Source organism: Hyperolius riggenbachi, chromosome 9 (assembly GCF_040937935.1).
Source record: "Hyperolius riggenbachi isolate aHypRig1 chromosome 9, aHypRig1.pri, whole genome shotgun sequence".
NCBI classification, from domain to species: Eukaryota; Metazoa; Chordata; class Amphibia; order Anura; family Hyperoliidae; genus Hyperolius; species Hyperolius riggenbachi.
The window spans coordinates 211432579-211454952 of record NC_090654.1 but is presented as its reverse complement, the minus strand read 5'-3'; the positions used below and the strand labels follow the sequence as shown (position 1 = coordinate 211454952).

Below are 22374 nucleotides of genomic sequence, written 5' to 3'. Positions count from 1 at the left end.
CTCTCTTCAGTTCCCCTTTAAGTTGACTATACACCATACAACCTTAATTGTACAATTTTACCATTTCCGTGTGGTGTGAGAGCATATCTAATGCATTCTCAGCCTGTTGACCCTCCTACTACCGGTGCTTGGATGTGATAAGATTGTCCATTTAAGATTGTATGGCCACCAAGATTGCATGGTGTAAAGTCCTGCTTTGAAAATACTGGCTTGCCATTGTTTACATTAAGAAATGAATCACCACTAGGACAAACCTTTTGTACATTGTGTTCATAACGTGATTATAAGTTTGGTAGGTATTTCAGAGGTACAGGTTGTTGTTTTTTTTTTTTTTTTGAGGAAACCTTAGAGAACCCCAGTCAGATTTTTTAAAAATCTGAATAGGACACAGGGCTTCCCCGCCTCTGTCCCCTTGCTCACTGTCTCCGTAAGCTTCCTCCAATCGGAAGCTAAGCCTCAACCCAGTACTTCCATTTTAGAAGCCCATGTATCATACAGGGATCAGCACTTATTACTAATAGATTGGCTATAATATGAAGAATGCTTCACTGGAGTGGTAGGATGGCACCACTTCTAACATTTCACCATCTGGCATAGTGGGGATTGTAATAAAATCTACCATAATTAGATTCTGCACAATCGCTGCGTTGATTGCTGGCACTAGTGGGTGAAACTAGATTTACATTTCTATTGTGTACAGTGATTCTCTTTTAACAAAGAACATAATTTTAACACTCCAGTGTGAACAGGCCTTGGCATTCTATAGCAGCGAGGTATTGTCATAAAGGTACAGTATATATTGAGTTGCCAAGAATTTGTCAGAGGTCAGAGAGAAGGAATATAGCTCAGCACAAAGTTATTGCATGCAAACATAGGAAAAGTAAAAGATGTGCATTTTGATCTGTAAATGTTCTTGTTTGTATTAATATACAACATGCATGTTCTAACAATTTACCCTTTTATTTTATATTTTAGGCAACAGTTCAATTAAGGGAAGCTGGGAAAATTCAAATTGGGGAACAAATTCAGAAGAGTCTCAAACACAAGTAGTGTTGTCACCAACAGCTATCACCAAACCAGTAAGACGAACTGTAGTGGATGAATCTGAAACCTTTTTCAGTGCCTTTCTGTCTTCGTCAGAGGTCAACCCTGGTACAGTTAATTCTGTGGTGTCCACACCCCCCACCAAGTCTCAAAGACCCAAAGAAGAAGTAAAGCAAACATCACCCAAGCCTATACTGAAAGTCAGGCAGGAAAATGCTAATAATGAGCAGGAATTGCTGCCTCCAAGTCCAACTCAAAGCTTTGAAAAAATTGAATTATCCAATGAGAACTTGATCTTGGCAAAGCCTGATGATTCAGCTGAGGAAAAACATGACTGTGATGAGACCAACCAGGATTTGAGTGACAATTCTGAAGGTCTTGCAGTTCAGTTGGAACCCAAACTGGAAGAGGAACCTTCTAGTTCAGCAGCTCCTACTGATAATAAAGACAATGCGTTAGAGCTTAAAGACCAAAAACTTGAAGACAGGCAAAGCAACACCCCATCTCCGCCAGTTAGCAATTTCTCCTCTGGCACATCAACAACTAGTGACATTGAAGTTCTGGACCATGAAAGTGTCATAAGCGAGAGCTCCGTTAGCTCAAGGCAAGAGGTGAATGATTCCAAAGGAAACCTGAGCTTAATGCAGACTTCTTTCCAACTCCTGTCTCCTTCTGTGGAATATGGTCGTTTAGATGAGTTTCCCAAACTGACAGAGAGTTGTTCTTCCTCTGATGCCTTTGAAAGAATTGACTCTTTCAGTGTACAGTCATTGGACAGTCGCAGTGTCAGTGAAATCAACTCTGATGATGAGTTACCTGGCAGAGGATGCACACTGGTCGCCATTGCAGTCAGCACTTCCACTCCCAGTTTGGATGTTACTGACTCCACAGATAGCAAAACTGATGATGAAGTCAATGACACCTTGCTTGTGCACTCTACTGACGATATAGAGATGGAGGAAAGTGGAAGGAGTGCAACGCCGGTGAATTCAGAGCAGCCGGACCTCCTATTCAGTGCACTTGCCACTCAGGAGACAGAGGCAACTAACCAGGAAGTGGCAGCTGAGTTGGAGGAAGCGGTCGGTGAGCCAAAGGTTGATTATTCTCTAGAGGATATGCAAAAGGTAATTAAACATACAATAGGCTGTCAGTAAACCGTATTGTTTTCTGGGATGTAATGCTTTCTGCACAGAAATGTCTTTCTTTGTTTTTGCTTTGTTTGTTTTGTTTGTTTTTTTTACTTTGTTCTTTTTTTTTTTTTTTTTTTTTCTGCTCCAGACCATGGTAATTGAAATCTATGCCCTGTTTGGGACCTGTTATTCCTGCCAGGGCGTAGATTTCAATTACTGCTCCATTCGCTTCCGCTGATCTTGCCCCTCTCCCACCACTGCAGCCAACTTGCTTTGCAGTCGGTATAACAGCAGAACTCTGTGAGCTATTCAAGAGCCCATTTCATTGGCTTCTGACCCCATGATCACTGTGGTTAGCTCATTTGTAGCTCTTGTTCTTGGCAGTGTGGTCTCAGTGTCATGATGCAATGAAAGAAAAAGCATCTCTGGCTAAAATCCTTGGGTGGCGTAGTGGTTGCAGTAATGGGACTCCAATTCAAATCTGTGCCAGGACAATATCTGCTTGGAGTTTGTATGTTCACCCCATGTTAGTGTGGGTTTCCTTTGGGTACTCTGGTTTCCTGCCACATCCCAAAAACATACAAATAGGTTAAATGGTCCATAAAAACTTGGCCTTAGAGAACTTGGTCCATAAAACTTGGTAGTAGAGATTAGATTGTGAGCTTCTCTGAGGGACAGTAAGTGACATACTGACTATATACACTTTATAAAAGTGCTGCAGAAGATGTCAGCACTATATAAATACACAATAATAAGAATAATAGTAATAAACAAAAACCAAACTAGTCTCAAGTTGTGTACAGACTTAAAGAGACTCTGAAGTCTTGTTTTTTACCGATTTTCTTCATAAATTCCTATTGAGCATGAAAGCCCCCCTTGAATCGCCGCATTCCAGCGGCAGTTGGGTGATTTATTGCTGGGTAATTGACCTGCAAAGTTCTACTACTTTGCAGATCGTAGATTATACTGCCCTGACACGCAGGGCTTCTCTTCCTGGAGAGGCTGAGCTTTGAGCTGTAGCTCAGCCTCTCTGCAATCAATCTCCGCGGATCTCTGCCTCCTCCCCGCCCCTCTCAGTTAAAGAAGGCTGAGAGGGGTGGGGAGAGGCGGCAATCAGCAGAGATTGACTGCGGAAGAGGCAGAGCTACAGCTGAAAGCTCTGCCTCTCCAGGAAGAGAAGCTCTGGAGGTTTGCAGGGCTGTAAAAACAGTAATAAATCTGCCGCGGGTGCGGCGAATCTATTGGGGCATTCATGCAGAACAGGATTATATGAACAAAAGAGGTGAAAAACGAGACTTCAGAGTCTCTTTAAGACTTGATACATTTCAACTGTTATCTTCAGTCTGTTCTGCTGTTCTCATGTATATGCGAACAATAGTCTCTACTAGAGAGAGAGAGGGAAATGAAATAATGTAAAATTAGTCTTTTCTCCAGGAAATACAATGGCAAGTCACCAAATAAATCCAACGTTACCAATTGCTGTTTCCCTTAGTAAGGTTTGGTGTAGAGGATAGGGATGGCCCAGCCTAGGAAAAATCATGGAGAAGCATGTGATCAGTCTGATCAGCTGATAGATTTGTAAGCCTCTGATTTGCTGTGCTGACTTAATGGTTTAACACATGATCATGACCAGCAAATCAGGACCTTACAAATCTATCAGCTGATCAAACTGATCACATGCTTCTCCATGAGTTCTCCTAGGCTGGGCCATCCCTCGTAGAAGACAAGATCAGACTGTGACCTAACAAATGGTCATTCCAGGTAATGGAACCCTGTGTGTTTGAGGCTTTCATGCAATCAAAGACAGAGGTATTAATACGCATAACTGCAGATGTATTGCAAGCCATGGTGCCTCAACAAGGCATCTCTGTTACCCATGGTGCCTTTTCTGGCACTTTGGGACTTGGGTTGCAATAGATAAATGCAAGGGTCTGTAGGCTGTCTGGTGGCTTTTTTGGATGTGATGTTCAGGTGGACATTAGTTATACCAAATGCTGCTAAAGAATCAATTTGTCATGGCAACCTATTTACAAAGAAAAAAATTGACAGTCTGTTCTATCTGAAATACCCTGTTGCTGGTAGTTGATTCCAGGGATATGTTTTATTACAGTATGGTGTGCCTAGTTATGGTATAGAAACCCAGAACAAGCTTGCTTTTTTTTGTAGTGGACTAAATGGACTCTAGAAGCCCCTTATTATAATTGCTCTAATATACAGAATTGCCCTATGCACTGGTTCAGTTTCATGCCGGCTAAAGAAAGCTCTGAAACCTTGAAAATTGTTGATTGTACACATAGGCTGTAAAAGCTGACCTCTAGGTAGAAAAGAAACTCTCTCCTGATTCTACCCATTACTGCTTGATAATTGAAAGTAGACTGGTACTGGCCATGCTGTACATGCATCGATTTTTCTTCACCGGCAGTCTTGACTATTCTGATCGAATCTGCCAGAAATCTATGGCACAACAGGCCACATCGAATCCTAATTTGGCTTGATTAATAGCAGAGATCATTCGAAATTTCCATCAGATGCAGTATTGAAAATCGGTGTGCAGTGTATAAGGGGATTCCACTACTCTCTGATTATTGTATTATTATGATTAGATTAAGATCAGAGGGTGGCAATTTAAAGGTTTCGATCAAACCTTTGATAAAACAAGCCCCCAACATGCCGCCCTGATCACTCATGGTGCCAGGTTCAGAGTCCTTTATAGGCGCGCTCCCCATTGAAGCTGTCACCTTTGAAGCAGCCAAGTCTGCGATACACATGAGGTGTGGTGGGTACAGGAGCTGTCTCAGTAAAACACTATGAGCTTGCTGGATCTGGGAGTAAGCAGACCATTATTTGTATTTGTACTGCACTCAAACGTTGCTGTCTGCAGGAGGTCACTGTGAGCAATTGTTGCTGTTCTACTACCACATTATTATATGTTCATGTGACTATTTATGCATCATATAGGTTAATGGTGTTAGCCTGCTTTTCCTGATTTGCTCAGTGTTTACCAACTATTTATAGATCAAGGATTGCATATATAGATTGATTGATTGATGGTGACCCCCATCTTCCTTTAATACTTTTTTTTTTTTTTTTTTTTTTTTTTATCCTAATAAACTTTTATGATTATACAATTTCGATTGTTGATTTTTGTTACCTGGATGTCTACTTGTAAGTGTATGGTTATACTATCATCCATGGCAATCTACTTTTTTTTTTTTTTGTTATGTTTTTTGACTCACCAGTCGATCAATAGATCGATACTTTAAAAAAAAATTATCAAATTGGTTGATCATAATAGAAGATATCAATCGGTGTCGGGTCGGGAGCAGTGGCAGATCGATGATCCTTAGTGTTGCAATGCATTTATATGTATTGGAGGCAGAGGATCAGCAGGATGCCAGGCAACGGTATTATATAAAAGGAAATAAATATGTCGGCCTCCATACCCTTCTCGCCTCGAGTTCCCGTTAATGAGATGCTAATAATTCCAACTAGATGCTTATTGCATGTTCGTTTTATGCAAATATATGCAGTTTGGGAATTGACAGCTGCATTTGGTCTATTTCCAAGCTGTATACATTTCCATAAAATGTACAGTATCTCATCTACCATCTATGTATGTTGTGTTAACAGTGGTGATTGTGTTGCGCTGTTATAGCTGATGCATGCATCCGTATTTAATCAAAAAATGTAGATACTTGCCTAACGAGCGAAGCCTCTGGATCCTCCAGAGGCTTCCCACATCTTCCTGGTGACTACTGCCATTTCCTGGGACCCTTGCGACCATGCTTCTCTTCCTGCATGAGTGTGGCAGTTCTGCACCTGGGCAAGTTGGACCACGCCTATGCCATAGCACAGAGCAGCTTGTGTACCAGCAGCCTAAGCTTACTGTGCAGGCACGACCAAATTTGCGCAGGTCCAGTACAGCCACACGTGCAGGAAGGCGAGTACGGCAATGAGAACCTATTCAACAAGCTGTTGGATAGGTTTTGGGGGTCTGCTTGTGGCAATGCTGGGGGCCAGGATGACAATCCAAAGGCTTCTCTCTTATTAGGTAAGTATCTAATTTTTTTATGTTTTTTCTGCCACCAATTAGGCTTTCTTTGGGTGGTACATTATGTTAAGAATTATTTTATACTAGATGCATTTTTTGAAAAAAAAAAAACAGTTTTAATTCTTGGCGGACATTGTCCCCTGCAGCCAATCCCCCCCCCCCCCCCCCTGCTACCAGCAACATCGCAATCGTGGGCATCAGCCCGCACAGCCCCCCGAGCTGCAGGGACGTGACTATCGTGTCCCTGCGGCTGTAGCAGCTGCCGCTGCGGACGTGAGGCTCACGTCTACGTGGCATAAATGGTTAAAGGACACCTAAACTGGGAAATAAAAACAAAAAAAGTTACATATTGACTGAGTAGTCAGAAGTCACGTCCATCGCTCCGGAATTATTGCAGCCTCTCCAAACTTGTGGTCTGTTCGGCAGAAAGTGCCGATCTGATTCGATTTAACGGAGCAATGTGAACAGATCCTGTTGATTAACATAGGATCCGTTTATCACCGTTAGGATCCTTTCCGTTTATCTCTGCTTTATGCCAATGTAAACCAGGGTTTACTTTTGGCTGTCAGTTTGAACCAGTCTAACCATTCATTCAGTCTGTCACTCTGCTGCTCACTGGAATTTTTCATTCTTTGGGCCTTTCTGAGAAAATGCTAGCTACGGTTGTGTTAGCTACAGAGCAGTTCATCAAGTAGAACACATTTCTCTATTTCTCAGTCCTACACAATGACATGGCTATGGACCTCGAGGACTTGTGTTTGACATGCATGTCTTTAGTAGTTTTTTATAATAATTTCTACATTTGATTCATCCATAATTTTGCCTTTTAGATAATTGAAGAGCTTAGTACCCGGCTGGAGAAGAGGGAGGCACAACTGTTGTCTGTCAGTAAGGAGAGGGCACTTTTAGAGGAAACTGTTGATAATCTCAGAGAGTAAGTATTTGTATTTTCCTCGCATATTTCTGTTACAAGCACCACATTCTTTAAAAGCCACCATTCAGGTTCATTGTTTTCTGTATGCAGTTATCAGAACATTGCTTTAAATTATTGATAATAAAGGTGTGTGAAAATATTGCAGTTTTTGCAAAATAAAAAAGGAAAATACCCGCTATCCCAAATAAATCATAGACCACAGTGAGTGCAACATTTTTGCTGTGAGATTTTGTGAGGCCCCCTGCAGCCTCTGCTGTAGACAGCTGTAGTGTCTTTTACTCTGGCAGCAGAACTGCACATGTATGGAGTCTTAGAAACACAGGTAGCAGTATCTTAATGCACAAGTTGACAGTGCAATACATACATACATACATACATACATACATACATACATACATACATACATACATACATACATACATACATACATACATACATACATACATGAATGTGCAGTTCAGTTGCCGGAGATACTACAGCTGCACACAGCAGATGCTCCAGGAGGACTCACTGAACCTCACAGCACAAGTGTTGCCAGCGGAGCACTGGAACTCAGGGTTGAAAGATGCCAGTATTCGTAACAGCCTGGGCCGGGGAAATGGGCCAAAGCTGCTATCTCAATGGTTCTCCCCCGCACCAGTACGTGGACTTCTGACGTCCTGCACAAATCTTTCAAGTGTAATGTTTCTTTCCTGTTTACTCTAAACAATCCATTTTTTTTTTCAATTATAGGACAGATGATAATTATTTATATAACTACAAAGCTATTAGTTCACTGTAGTGCACCTTTAACCACTTCACCACTGAGGGGTTTTACCCCTTGAACACCAGAGCAATTTTCACCTTTCAGCGCTCCTTCCATTCATTCGTCTATAACTTTATTATTACTTATCGCAATGAAATGAACTATATCTTGTTTTTTTCGCCACCAATTAGGCTTTCTTTAGGTGGGACATTATGCCAAGAATTATTTTTTTCTAAATGTGTTTTAATGGGAAAATAGGAAAAATGTGGGGAAAAAAATAATTATTTTTCAGTTTTCGGCCATTATAGTTTTTAAATAATGCATGCTACTGTAATTAAAACCCATGAAACGTATTTGCCCTTTTGTCCCGGTTATAAAACCATTTAAATTATGTCCCTATCACAATGTTTGGCGCCAATATTTTATTTGGAAATAAAGGTGCATTTTTTTCAGTTTTGCGTCCATCCCTAATTACAAGCCCATAGTTTATAAAGTAACAGTGTTATACCCTCTTGACATAAATATTTAAAAAGTTTAGTCCCTAAGGTAACTATTTATGTATTTTTTTTTATTGTAAATTTTTTAATTTTTTTTTTAATTACAAAAAAAAAAAAAATGGGGAGTGTGGGAGGTAATGAGTTAATTTTATGTGTAAAAGTCATTTATTTGTATGTGAAAAATGTGTAGGGTGTAGTTTACTATTTGGCCACAAGATGGCCACAGTAACTTTTTGTTTTAATGCGACCTCCAAGCTTCCCTCCGGAAGCTTGGAGGAAGAATAAGGAGGCTGGACACGTGAGTTTTTTCTCACAATGATCGCGCTGCCCATAGGAGAGCAGCTGATCATTGCGGGGCTTAGATCAACGAACGGGAATAGATTTTCCCGTTCATTGATCTCTGGGCGAGCGGGCGGCGGCGTGTTTACGAGCGGGAGCGCGGGCAGCGTCGGGAACGCGGAAAGTACGTGTTTCTCCGTCCCTGGTTTTTAAAGGATGGAAAAAGGGGCGGAGAAATACGTACGCGCGGGGGTAAAGTGGTTAAAGTAGACAAACGCCCATTAACATGCAATACTGCTTGAAGGCATCGATCATTTCCAACGTTTTGAGGTATATCAAGGTATAGCATACAATCATTATCTACAAAGCAATCATTTAACAGTAATCTATAATTGCTGGTTAAACTCGCACAAAATAACCCTAAATGATAATGCAGCGGATGTTCGAAAGACACCGCTAATTAATGTGTGCTGAAACCCATCACAATAACTAATGCTATCATATGAGACTATAAACTAATAATGCTTTAAAAAAATACTAATAATAGCATAAGCACTCAACCACTAATCACCAATAGTAAGTGAAGTATACTGTCAGATGATTCAAGGCAAAGTGAAGTGACTAATAATTTTTTGTTTTTGCTTTCCAGTGAGCTGGTTCGGGTGAAGGAGGAAAGCACCAGTGTTTCGTTACTGAAAGATGAGTTCACACATCGAATCGCAGAAGCAGAAAAGAGGGCACAGTTGGCGTGTAAAGAAAGAGATACTGCTAAAAAGGTAAGTTATAGTTAAAGCTATAATCAAGGCATTGAAAATAGGGGAATAGCTACCGTATGTTCCTTTTACTGCAATCGCTCTGCATTTTGAGAGAAACTGGCCACTCTGCATATAGTATTGGAAAGGGGGGGGGGGGGGGGGGAGGTTGTTGCACTTTGGGGAGGATTTTCCTTCAGTTAGAAGCTCTAGCTTAAGAGGGTCAAGTATTGGTGTCGACCTATACATGAAGTCGACTTATATCTGAGGATATATGGGAGGAAAAAAGTAAGTGCTGAGGGACATTGGTGATCCAAACAATGGATTAGATAAGATTAAGGAGTGCTGCCCTCAAAAAAGACCTGCTAAAGCTGACTGGTCATAATGTTAGCAATCTATGTCGGAGCAGTGCTTTTCAGATTTGGGCGCAGCCGGCGCCTCCATAGACTACAATAGGAATCACTCCTATTGCAGCGCTCAGTGAGTAACGTCGGCTCCGTCAGGAGACGGAGCCAAGGTTGCTTAAAAAACAGAATAATTTGGCCTCCAGCAATCGCTGGAAGCCGAATTATTTCATTCCCCCACTATCCATGGCGGCCTGGAGGGGGAATAGTAATTAAAACGGCCCGGACTTGTGCAGAAGCAGGATCAGCCATGTACCGCTGTATCCTGCGCCCAAGTCTACCGGCGCCGATTTCAAATGTACTCCTCTATGTTGGCTACAGATTATTTATCATAACAGTGAAAATATCTTTTAGCCCTTCGACTCCCCATTTATTTAAATTGGAATTAACGGGACCCTGAACAGACGCATTAAAAACCAATCTAAACTTACTTGGGGCTTCTTTCAGCTCCCAGTAGACTTGGCATCTTCTGGGTCCCCTTCGTGGTCCTACTGGCGGCCCTGTTAGTGTTGCGACTTCTGCCAAAGTCATGCCTAACTGCGCATGCGTCGCCCGCCTGCGCACCTGATCACGTGTCCTACTTATGCACGGTTCAGTCTTTAGAGAACTGTGCAGGATGCTTACAGTGATGGAGGGGACCCAGATGACGCTGAGGGACCTCGTGGTCTACGAGGGGCTGGAGGAAGCCCCAGGTAAGTTCAGATTTGCTTTTAATGCGCCGCTGCACTGAGACAGTAATTTGGGCACCCTCAAAAGACAGCTCAAATTACTATAAAAACAGCGTAATTCGGTCGGCAGCAAAAGCGGCCAAATTACATCTTACACGAGTCCACAGTCGCCTGGAGGGGAAATGGTAATTAACCCCACTGGGACTTTGGCAGAAATAGGGTGAGCAGTTTTTCAGCTTTGCACTGCTCCCAAATTTCCCAGCTCATTAATTACATGCATGGGTCCCACCCAGGCGAAGGAAATGTCCGTGTTCTCCTATAGGTCAGTGCACACCTACTTATTGCTGTGGATGGGAAGTAAAAACTGTTCACTGACAGAATGGGCTCTGGTTATTAATGTAATACACTTGCATTTATTAATTATGAAGTTGTTTGCTAAACATTGTTGTTTCATTGAATTCTCAGGAAGTAAAAACCATGAAGGAGGAACTTTCCACACGGTTGAACTCCAGTGAGACGGCTGAGTTAATGAGAGAGAAGGATGAACAGATTATAGGGCTTCTGGAGGAAGGTGAGTAGGTGGGCATTGTGATCTGGTTAATATGTCTAGAAGTAAAGAAATGATTGATTTGGTTTCAGTTTTCATTCACTGAGCTGATGTTGATTACATTGGTGTTGCATTGTCTACTGCAACCCCAGTGCCAGTATATTGTAAGAGCTGTTGGCTGCCGCGGTGTCATAGGCTAATAGTATCTACAGTGTTTAATCATGATGTTGTCATAGACAGCAAAATCTGTCAATGGTTAAAATCTTCGTAATCTTAAAAAAAAAAAAACCGGTGATTTTGCTAAAAGTGAGTGGACCATTCTTCCCAATGTGCTTCCCCTTTTTTTTTTTTTTTTTTTTTTTTTCCTTTGCCTGTTTACCTCTCCCATACATAAGACAGATACAGCATTTTTTTTTAACTCAGCAGGTCAATTTATTAAAAAAAGGTAAAAGCAGTAGTATAAAATCAAATTACTCTGCACTCAGATAGGATACACGTCCAGTCTTACATTGTTTCATGTTATGCACACAGAAAAGATATCAATAAATGACATGCGGAATGAATGCCGTCACTTAAAATGAACAGTTTTGGAACACGAACAGACCCAACATCAGTGGGGTGCTAAGATCCCTGGCCCCGCCAGGCCACCCAATAAAAGATGAGCCCAGAAGGGCAAGCAAAGTAATAAGGAGATAAGTACAGAACCAGGTGGTAAGTATACTAATCAAATAGGAAGCAAATTAAATAGTTACATAGTTATTTTGGTTGAAAAAAAGACTTGCGTCCATCGAGTTCAACCAGTACAAAGTACAACTCCAGCCTGCTCCCTCACATATCCTTTTTGATCCAGAGGAAGGCGAAAAAACCCTTACAAGGCTTGGTTCAATTAGCCCCAAAAGGGAAAAATTCCTTCCCGACTCCAGATGGCAATCAGATAAAATCCCTGGATCAACATCATTAGGCATTACCTAGTAATTGTAGCCATGGATGTCTCTCAACGCAAGGAAGGCATCTAAGCCCCCTTTAAATGCAGGTATAGAGTTTGCCATAACGACTTACTGTGGCAATGCATTCCACATCTTAATCACTCTTACTGTAAAGAAACCCTTTCCTAAATAAATGGTTAAAAAAACGTCCGTTGAGAAGGCCTAGGGACAAAAAGCTCATCCGCCAAGCTATTGCCCTCTGATGTATTTATACATGTTAATTAGATCCCCTCTAAGGCGTCTTTTCTCTAGACTAAGGACGTAAGGATAAGCAAAAGGTCAAGGGAAAATAGAGTTAGCCACGTACATACTTTATCCAAGGGTCCCAGATAAAATAAGATACAGCACATTTGAGGGAAGCATTGTTCCAAATACTTCGTTTTTTATCTTCAAATCACCACTTTTGGGAGTCGTCATTTCTGTCCAATGCCATAAGGTCCCTACTCCTCCTTCCCCACAGATAGCTGCCTTTTCTTTTTCCACTTAACACTGTTCACAAGTGAATGATGTAAACTAACTCTGTGGAGATCGGCCAGTATATACGGTAAACTTGTAGACACCTTTTCACTGTATATTGCCAGCCTATCTTATTTGAAAGTCTGCAGTAGGTGACTCATGCTGCCATCTCACATTTCTGGTTTAACGTTCTGCTGGAATAAAAACTAAAGTATACACATGTTAAACGTCAAAGGTGAACAGCACCCTATATAAGCAAAAAAGAAGTGTGCAAAGACCTAATACACTGGGGTCAATAAAGTCCAGTTGTAGTAGGGGTAATCACATTCAGTCCTCTTTTACACTTGCTTTGAAAACCTGCGTCAATGCAAGGCAGTGGGGCCTAGCACACTAAAAGAGAATCTGTACTGTGAAACTCTTACATAAATAAATGTACCAGCCTGTTTGTTGTCTTCTCCTAGCCCACTCTGTGACATTTTCGCCTCCCCACTGCTTCCTTGGTGATAAAATTACTGTTTTATTCATTGTTTTTGTAAACTAAAGATGGCCACCAAATAGGAAATACATCATCAGAACAGGTGCCTGTTTTCAGTGGCTCCTCTCAAACGTGACTTGACTGCTGGAATGTTTCTCCCACTTGTTGCCTTAGCTGCTAGTCTGGGCTTTGAACTGATTGCTCTGCACTCACAGCTGTTCACAAGGTCACAGCTCCGTGAGGCAGACACGCTGTCTGTGAGCAGAGACCTTTCATGTGACTCATACACACACAGCACACAGTAGAGCAGAGGGGGGCGTGGAGGGGCGTGCATAACTTTTTCCTATCAGAGCAGAGGCAGTGCATTCCTCTCTGGCTCGACAAAGCTTGACAAAGAAAAGATTAGATATTTTACAGAGACCGTGTAACTAGAAAAGGCTGCAGTAATCCAGACCACATTAGAACAGGTATAGGAACTTATAGGATAGAAGAAATAAGGCTGAAAATTTTGTTAGTCTCTGTAACATGTTGCGCTAGTGGTGCCTGATCCATACCCTTTAAAAAGGTTGGCGGTGGCGCACAAGCGCAGATCACCGGAAGACAAGGGGAATCCCCGGGAGTCCCAGTGACATACTTCCTGTCCAGCCTGGAGCATGTAACTGAGCGGGGTGGCAGTGCTATGTCCCTGCGGCAGAGTGTCCTATAGGGACACTCTGCCACAGGGACATATGTTTATGGTTTTGTGATCGCACCACAAACGCACACCACAAGTGTAATACCAGCCTCAAGGTAAAAAAAACAAAAAACCTATTCTATTAAATAAGTTCCAATCTATGCATAAAATCACAGGAAGTTGTATAATGGGAAATGTGCTAAAAGCTGATTTGCACCTATTTTTTTCTTCACATGATATTTAGGGGTTGATTTAGCCCTGGATATGATGTGCGGGGATCACGCCCTTTAAAGAGAACCCGAGGTGTGTTTAAAGAATGTTATCTGCATACACAGGCTGGATCTGCCTATACAGCCCAGCCTCTGTTGCTATCCCAAACCCCCCTAAGGTCCCCCTGCACTCTGCAATCCCTCATAAATTACAGCCATGCTGTGAGGCTGTGTTTACATCTGTAGTGTCAGTCTCAGCTGCTCCCCCGCCTCCTGCATAGCTCCGGTCCCTGCCCCCGTCCCTTCCCTCCAATCAGCAGGGAGGGAAGGCATGCAGGCGGGGACTGGAGTTCTGCAGGAGGCGGGGAGAGCAGCAGACTGACACTATAGAGATAAACACAGCCAGCTCTGACAAGCTGTTTGTCAGCAGCGTGGCTGTGATTTATGAGGGATTGCAGAGTGCAGGGGGACCTTAGGGGGGTTTGGGATAGCAACAGAGGCTGGGCTGTATAGGCAGATCCAGCCTCTGTATGCAGATAACATTCCTAAAACCCACTTCGGGTTCTCTTTAAAGTGATTGGACCCGAAGGGGCTCAGGGCGGGAGGAGAGGAGCGCTTCTTATTTGCAGGAAGGAGGCTTGAGTCACTAGCGCTCACTATACTGCACTAACCGCAGCATTGCACGCACTCCTGTGATTACTCGCGCTAATGGCGTGCGTAGTGTGTAGCCCATTATTATTATTATTTATTTATATAGCGCCAACATCTTCCGTAGCGCTGTACATAGTACAAACAAATAATGGGGAACAAATATACATAAGAAATACAAGACACTGTACAGTCATGACATTGAATAGAATACAGATACATACATAGTTGATGTGTTGTTGGTACATGTACATATGTTAAAATTACAGCAGTATGAGAAACACTAGGAGGAGGTCCATGCCCTTGCAGGCTTACAATCTAGAGGGTAGTGGGGAGGAAAGAAAAGGGAAGGAAACGCAAGGATTAGTGGGTGAGCCAGTGTGCCTTCGGTGCTGCCTATAGCAAATTATAGGCTTGTCTGAACAGGTGTGTTTTCAGAGTATGTTTGAAGGTTTCCAGACTTGTGGCATGACGAACCGGCTGAGGAAGAGCGTTCCAAAGGAAATGGATAGCCTGTGAGAAGTCTTGGATGCGAGAGTGAGAGGAGGTGACTAGGCTGGAGGACAAAAGGGTCTCCTGTGAGGAACGGAGGGTCCGGGCGGGGAGGTATCTGGAGATTAAAGAGGAAATGTATGGAGGCGATAGCTTGTGTAGAGCTTTGTATGCAAGCTTGAGAAGCTTAAACTTGATCCTCCATTACATTTAAAGCATACTGTGGAAATAGCGCGAGTAACGGAAGGTAATTCGCGCTATTTTCTTTAGTGAATCAACCCCCTAGTGTTTTATGGATATACTTGTGCTAATTTTTTACTTTAAAGCACAGTGAAGGATTTTTGATATGTGGAGTTTCACATTAAATTCCTGCTTATATGGCTATGTGGTAAGTACATTTGGAATTGTCATGTTCAGCTTAGGTTAGCTATACAGTAAAGCGACAGAAGCAGTTAATGTCATTGGTCCCACATCAGTTAGCAAACCTGTCGCAGATCTTTCGCCTCTGAGAAATGTAACATTTCCTGGTGTTGCAGGAGAGAAACTGTCAAAACAGCAGCTGCACAATTCCAACATCATCAAGAAGCTGCGATCGAAGGAGAAGGAGCATGAGAATACTATCACCAAACAGGCCAAAAGGAACCGCGAGCTGGAGGAAGAACTGCAGCTATTGAAACAGGTATGAATTTATGGCAGGAATAGGAAGCTTTTTCAATTTCCATTCAATTCAGTTTGAACCTGCTCGGCAGCATTCCAGTGAGATCAGAGGAATGATAAATGCACAAGTAGTCATCAATCATGACTTGCCTTAAACTTACAACGTATAACTTCATATATTGTATAAAACATTGAAGCAAGGCATATAAACAGTCGAAAATAAAGAATGTTCGTTTACTGACCTGGGGATTCTTCCAGCACCTGTAGTCTTGACTGTCCTCTTCCTTGATCCCCTGTGCAGGCCGGTAAAGTCTTAGCCAAGTTGCGCAGTATCCCGGATGTGCTGACCCGGTGGTGCTTCCTTGATCCCGCTCCGTGGCCAAGAGTGTTCTGCGCATGCGCAGTTATGAGTCTTAACACACTGCACCTGAGCAGAACATTCCTGGCAAGGTGAGTGCAATCAAGGAGGCTCGCCACAGGGTCAGCTCATGCGCAGCCGTGTGCATCTTGTATAAGTTGCGTACTTTACCGGTCAGCACAGTGGATCAAGGAAGGGGACGGGGAGGACAGCGATGGACCTACAAGACTACAGGGGCTGGATGAAGCCCTAGGTAAGTAAAACACTATTTACAACTCTGGCACCCCTGTCGGTTTCGTACATGCAAGTGCTAATAGCTGCACTGTCCTCGTTAAATTAAATAATAAATCGTTTCTCTTCCCTCATTAAGTAAAATATGAACTCCTACCCAACTAATTAACCTCTTGTGTCACCTATACTTGGCCCTAAGATTAGTGGACACCTTCAATGGCTGCCGCCCATAGCGATAACACGCGATAGATAGGGCGACAGCTCTGGGCCCGAACACTGTACATATACATCAATGTGCTGTTGCCTAGCAATGTATCTGTACAGGGGTCTCCAAACTGTGTGCTTTAGTGATTGGATCCAGCCGCTACAAACGCACAAGCTGGCAAAAATGGTACGTAACATTCACAACTAGTGATAAAATATGGCATGTAGGGTATCGATATAAAGAGAATCTGTACTGTCCGATTTGTGCAATAAAAAAAACATACGAATCGAGTCACTGTGATCTCCTGGATCCCTCTTTGCTGTTTCCGCCGCTCCCCATCGCGATCCTGGCTTTTAATCGCCAGTTTTTTAGGCAGTGTTTACAAACAAAAAATATGGCCGCTAACCAGGAAGTGGTGTGTGTGTGTGTGTGTGTATACATCTCATTTCACAGTATACTACAAGATTTTATTACATAGGGAATTATCTGCACTCCAGTCAGGCCCGTTACACACTGAAAGCGTGCAGGAGAACGGCTCCTGCACGCGTTGCGGCGTGTCGTCGGGAAACTCCGGTGCGACGCTGAGTAGCGGCGGTAGTAGTTAATTAACCCGAAGGGGAAACGCCGATTCCAGACGATAAAATGCGCCGGGACGCGTTGTACCGCAACGTATCGAAACGCAGCGTCGGGTGTGAAAGGTAAAAGGAAAGTCTATGGACTTTCCTTTTACCTTGGTTAACGCAAAGTATAGACTTTGCGTTAAAACACGGAAAATGGGCTCTGGTGTGAAAGAGCCCTCAGGGATTCTCGCACACTTTCTTAGCATGGGCAGCTCCCTCCCCCCTCAGACAAGCTGAAATTGAGAGCAGAGACCTGTCTGTGAGGGATAAACAAGGCACACACACAGAGCCTGGAGGGGGCGTGCATAACATCTCCCTACCATAGCAAATGCAGTACATTTCTCTCTGGGTCGACAAAGTTTGACAAAGAAAAGAAGATTAGATATATTACAGAGACAGTGCAACTAAAAACGGCTGCAGTAATCCAGACCACATTAGAACAGGTATAGGAACTTATAGGATAGACGAAATAAAGGTGAAAATTTTGTTACAGAGTCTCTTTAACCAGGAAAAGACAAGTAACCTATTTTGAGATGTTTCATAACTGTGGCACTTGTCATGTGAAACTTGTAGGGTGAAATATGAAAAAAAAAATGTTTTGCAATTACGCCTATTTTTTTTTTTTTCATATCAAATGCCTGTAATACTAGCTAATTCTTGAAAACAAATATTACCCAAAGAAAGCCTAGATTGTTTTGAAAAAAAAAAACGACCTGCGTATGACTTTGATGGCATAAGTAATTTTATATATATATGTATATATGTATGTTATTGATGTATCAATAGTAACAGCTGAAATGACAAAATTGACAGGATCTTTAAAGAGGAAAAAAACCCGGAATGCGAAGTGGTTAAAGGGGCCCAATGGTAAAAATTGTGCTGTTCGGCTATCCCTGTTTTCAGTTATATAATAGGGACAGCATATATTTCTCCACGGAGCTTGTGTTTAAAACATACAAGCAAGTATCATTTTTCCTCGCCTTACAGCTGATCTCTCACCAGAAAGAAGCTGCTTGCTAACATGGTGTTCCCCTGCACCCCATGGCCTGACCTAACTGTCATCTCCCCCTCTCCTCATATATGCTGTTATGTGCAGCTGATGATTTCTTCTACTCACACACTCTTTTCTCTCTATGTGAGCTGTCTGGTTGCAGGTGAAATTACATTTAGAAGTTCAATTTCGGCTTTCTCTAAATTATTTAGCTGCCTCTAAATTCACATACTTCTAAATGTAATTTCACCTGCAAACAGCTCACATAGCCTGAAGACTGTGTTAGTTGAAGAAACCATCAGCTGCTCACAACGTCAGCTTTGAGGAGAGAGGGAGATGAGTTGGGTCTGACCATGCGGAGCACCTCATCACCAGCAGCTGCTTTCTGATGAGAGATAAGTTGTTAGGTCTGTCATCCTTGTATCATTGTATGTTACGGCCAGAACCCGAAGTTTGGCCACTTCGGGTTCTGGCCGGCCAATGTGCGAAGTGGCCGCTGCGCTGCCGCCAATGTGAGAAATGGAATGATTCCTGTAACATTAATGTATCTTCTGGCCGCAGCGCAGCGGGCAAATCTATCACAACTTAGTTCATTTAATGAAATTAAGCCGGCGGCAATGTAACAGATGCAGCCGTCGGCTTTTGCTCTGCCTCTCTCTCCTCGCGTGTCCCCCCAGAGTCATTCGTTGCGGCAGGAAAGCAGAGCGGGGAGGCTGCAGACATTGCTTCTGCCAGCACCCGCACTGCAAGAACGCAAGGATTCCCTGCCGCGACGACGACTCTGGGGGGGACACGCGTGTCCCAGCCAGGCTGCCCATAAGAGAAGGAGAGAGAGAGCCGGGTGGGAGGAGAGAGAGGCAGAGAGAAAGCCTTCATTTCGGGACATTAACTAAGTTGTGATAAATGTGGCCGCTGTGCTGCGGCCAGAAGATACATTAATGTTACTGGAATCATTCCATTTCTCGCATTGGCCGCAGCGCCGCGGCCACTTCGCACATTGGCCGGCCAGAACCCGAAGTGGCCAAACTTCGGGTTCTGCCCGTAACATATATATTTATTGTCCAGTGCTGCGTAATATGTTGGCGCTTTATAAATACAATAAATAATAATAATTATAATAGGTGAGGTAAAACGCTACTTTGAGTCATTTTTTTTTTTTTTAACACAAGTCCTGTGGAGAAATGTATGCTGTCCCTATTGCACATTTTATAACAAGAATATTAAAACCGCACAGTTTTCACTCTAGTGCCCCTTACGGTATTTTTAGACTACATTCTGGGGCTCAGAAATCTTAAGCAGGCTGGGTGCTGCATCACTCTAGTACCCCTTGGCTTTTTCTAATGCCTTCAGGGAGGCTGGCCAAGCTAACTCTGCCCCTTACTCCAGATTCTCTTTATAGTAGTCATGGATTGTGGCTCCAGTCTCCCTTCCTCCCATACATAGCAGATGTGACTTGTCTGTTATTCACTATGCCTTCACAAAATGGAGAAGGGCTTGGCTGTTCTGTTGGAGGAATGATCACTTGACCACTAGCTTGCAGCCTCAGAATTCTTAGGAGATGGACACCTGTTTGTTTTTCATGCGTGCATTTTACCAATTCATTAATGCACACATTTTCAGGGAAAAGATGCAAGCAGCAGTGCGTATAGAAAATGCACGGCAACACAAGAGGCTAAAATTAATGCAATGGTGTCCTGCATTTGTTTGTTGGGAGAAAAGAAAAGCACCAAAATATGTATACAGCGTGAAAAGTTTTAGATTAAGCACCTGTATTGTGTGTGTACATCTAGAAACATTACAAAGAGTACCAGTTTTCCCTCCCTCTGCCTTGCAGACATTAGATGGGAAGGAAGAGCTGGAGAAGCAACATCGTGAGAACATCAGAAAGCTGAACAGTGTGGTGGAGAGACAGGAGAAGGAGGTGGGAAGACTACAGGCCGAACTGGAGGAAATCCAAGAAAAGACTCGCAGTCTTCAAGCTGCTTTGGACAGTGCATACAAGTAAGAAAAGCAGGAAGTGAGAAATCCCCATAATCGGCAGAGGCATTACATATGGCACCAGTACTGAAGCAAAAAAAATTAAAGTATTTTCCTAGAATAACATTTACAATGGGTGCCGCTGGCTGATAGACGCGCATGGAGGCAGAGCTGCAGCTCATAGCTCTGCCTCCATGAGCAGTGGTTTTTGCAGGGGGGGATTTGGGGGGTAAAGACCCCTCGCTCTGCCGCGGGATAGCGGTGTTTTAGCAGGGGCAAACATGCCCCTGTTGAATATAAGGTAAAAAGCGTTTGTTTTTTTTTAATTCTCGCTTCAGAGTCTCTTTAAAGAGAATTTAAACAGAATCTGTCTCTAAAATTCTTACAATAAAAAGCATACCATTCTATTCATTATGTTCTCCTGGGCCCCTCTGTGCTGTTTCTGCTTCTCCCTGCTGCAATCCTGGCTTGTAATTGCCATTTTTATCCAGTGTTTACAAACAAAAGACATAGCAAGCAATTGGCTGAGAGTTCTTACAAGTGTAAGTCATACAGCGGGTGCAGGGGGCCTGGAGAGGGTGTGTATAGCTTCTAGCCAATTACAAGCAGCACAGCACATTCCAGCCTGACTGTTTCAGCCCGACAGAGCTGACAGAGGAGAGAAGATTAGATCATATAACAGAGATAATACAGCCACTGTACAAATAGGAAAGGCTGCAGTTAGACAGAGCACATTAGAACAGCTATAGGAACTTATAGGATAGAAGAAATAAGTATGAAAATTTTGTTACAGAGTCTCTTTAAAACGTCTCTCAAAGGATAACTGTACTACTAAAGCATTTTTGCACTTACCTTGTAAAATTTCCCTGGAACATTGTTGATTAATTGTGGTCTCCATTTACTCTACAGAATAGATGCTCAGTAGCCTCATCCTCCTTAATACACAGCTGTATTTCAGATCAGTACACTTCTTTGTGACGTATATTTGACTGCATCCCCAAAAATTTAGGTCCATTAGAATGGTGAATCTTCTCATGATTTTTAAGGTAAATACACACGGCATACAAATGTATTTAGCTGCGAGGCAGGAACTAAAGACAGAAGATTGCAGCGTGCGGTTTTCAGTGACAATTCGCACCAGCAACAATTGTACACGCAACAACATGCTGTGATGGTGTAAAGTGATCATCATCGTCTGGTTCCTAGCTGTCAACAAGCTGTTCATCTTTAAGATAATCGTACACATAACACAACAACTCTAAATTGCGAGACAGTTTGCATTACAAAAGTTGTGAGTGATTGGAGGATTTGAGCTCTCCTGCTAGGGGTTATCTGCAGACTCTTTGTCACACGCTGCATACTCACGGAGCAGTTGTTGCACAAACTGTCCTCCATCACCTGTTTTGAGAGCCATTTGTATGCTGTGTATTTGGGCCTTTAGGCTCAGAGATGTTTCTTCTTACTCTTGCAGAGAGCTTGCAGAATTGCACAAGGCAAATGCCACGAAAGCCAGTGAGGCCCAGGAAGTTGCACTGAGCTGTGAGATCAAAGCAAAGGAAGAAATGTGTCTAGCCCTGGAGAAAGCCAAGGAGGAGTCCCATAAACAACAGGAAGCATTGGCAATGCAGGTGAGTACTTCAAATGTTGGTTTACAAAAGTCTTTATTGTGGATGATGCAGTATGGCTTATGTTTATTTTTTGTTAACCACTTGCCGACCGCACGCTTATACTGTGCGTCGCCAAAGTGGCAGCTGCAGGACCAGCGACGCAGTTCTGCGTCGTCAGCTGCAGGCTGATTAATCAGGAAGCAGCCGCTCGCGCGAGCGGCTGCTTTCTGTCAATTCACGGCGGGGGGCTCCGTGAATAGCCTGCGGGCCGCCGATGGCGGCTCGCAGGCTAAATGTAAACACAAGCGGAAATAATCCACTTTGTTTACATTGTACGGCGCTGCTGCGCAGCAGCGCCGTAAGGCAGATCGGGGATCGCCGCCATGTGACAGGGGACGTCCTGTCACTGGCTGCACAGGACGGATAGCGTCCTGTGCAGCCCGGATCACCAGGGGGGAAAGGTAGGAGAGGGAGGGGGGGAATTTCGCCGCGGAGGGGGGCTTTGAGGTGCCCCCCCGCAACATGCCTGCAGGCAGGAGCGATCAGACCCCCCCTGCACATCATCCCCCTAGTGGGGAAAAAAGGGGGGTGATCTGATCGCTCTGCGTGCACCCTGATCTGTGCTGGGGGCTGCAGAGCCCACCCAGCACAGATCCCAACAAACAGCGCTGGTCCTTAAGGGGGGGTAAAGGGTGGGTCCTCAAGTGGTTAAAGAGGTGCACTATTCTAAAGTTTTTA

General features: G+C 43.3%; 1 protein-coding gene across 3 annotated transcripts in view; it reads left to right on the top strand.

Annotated features, from left to right (window-relative positions):
• TMF1 (TATA element modulatory factor 1) overlaps positions 1-22374 on the top strand; it is a 58381-nt gene that overhangs the window by 6874 nt on the left and 29133 nt on the right. For all 3 annotated transcript variants that reach the window (XR_011024075.1, XR_011024074.1, XM_068253945.1), the window contains exons 2-8: positions 976-2168; positions 7056-7159; positions 9330-9456; positions 10970-11075; positions 15527-15669; positions 19887-20053; positions 21501-21657. Coding sequence is in view for 1 of the 3 variants with exons in the window: in XM_068253945.1 (XP_068110046.1) it covers positions 976-2168; positions 7056-7159; positions 9330-9456; positions 10970-11075; positions 15527-15669; positions 19887-20053; positions 21501-21657 (1997 nt within the window). In the remaining 2 variants the exon portion in view is untranslated. The remainder of the gene's footprint in view (positions 1-975; positions 2169-7055; positions 7160-9329; positions 9457-10969; positions 11076-15526; positions 15670-19886; positions 20054-21500; positions 21658-22374) is intronic.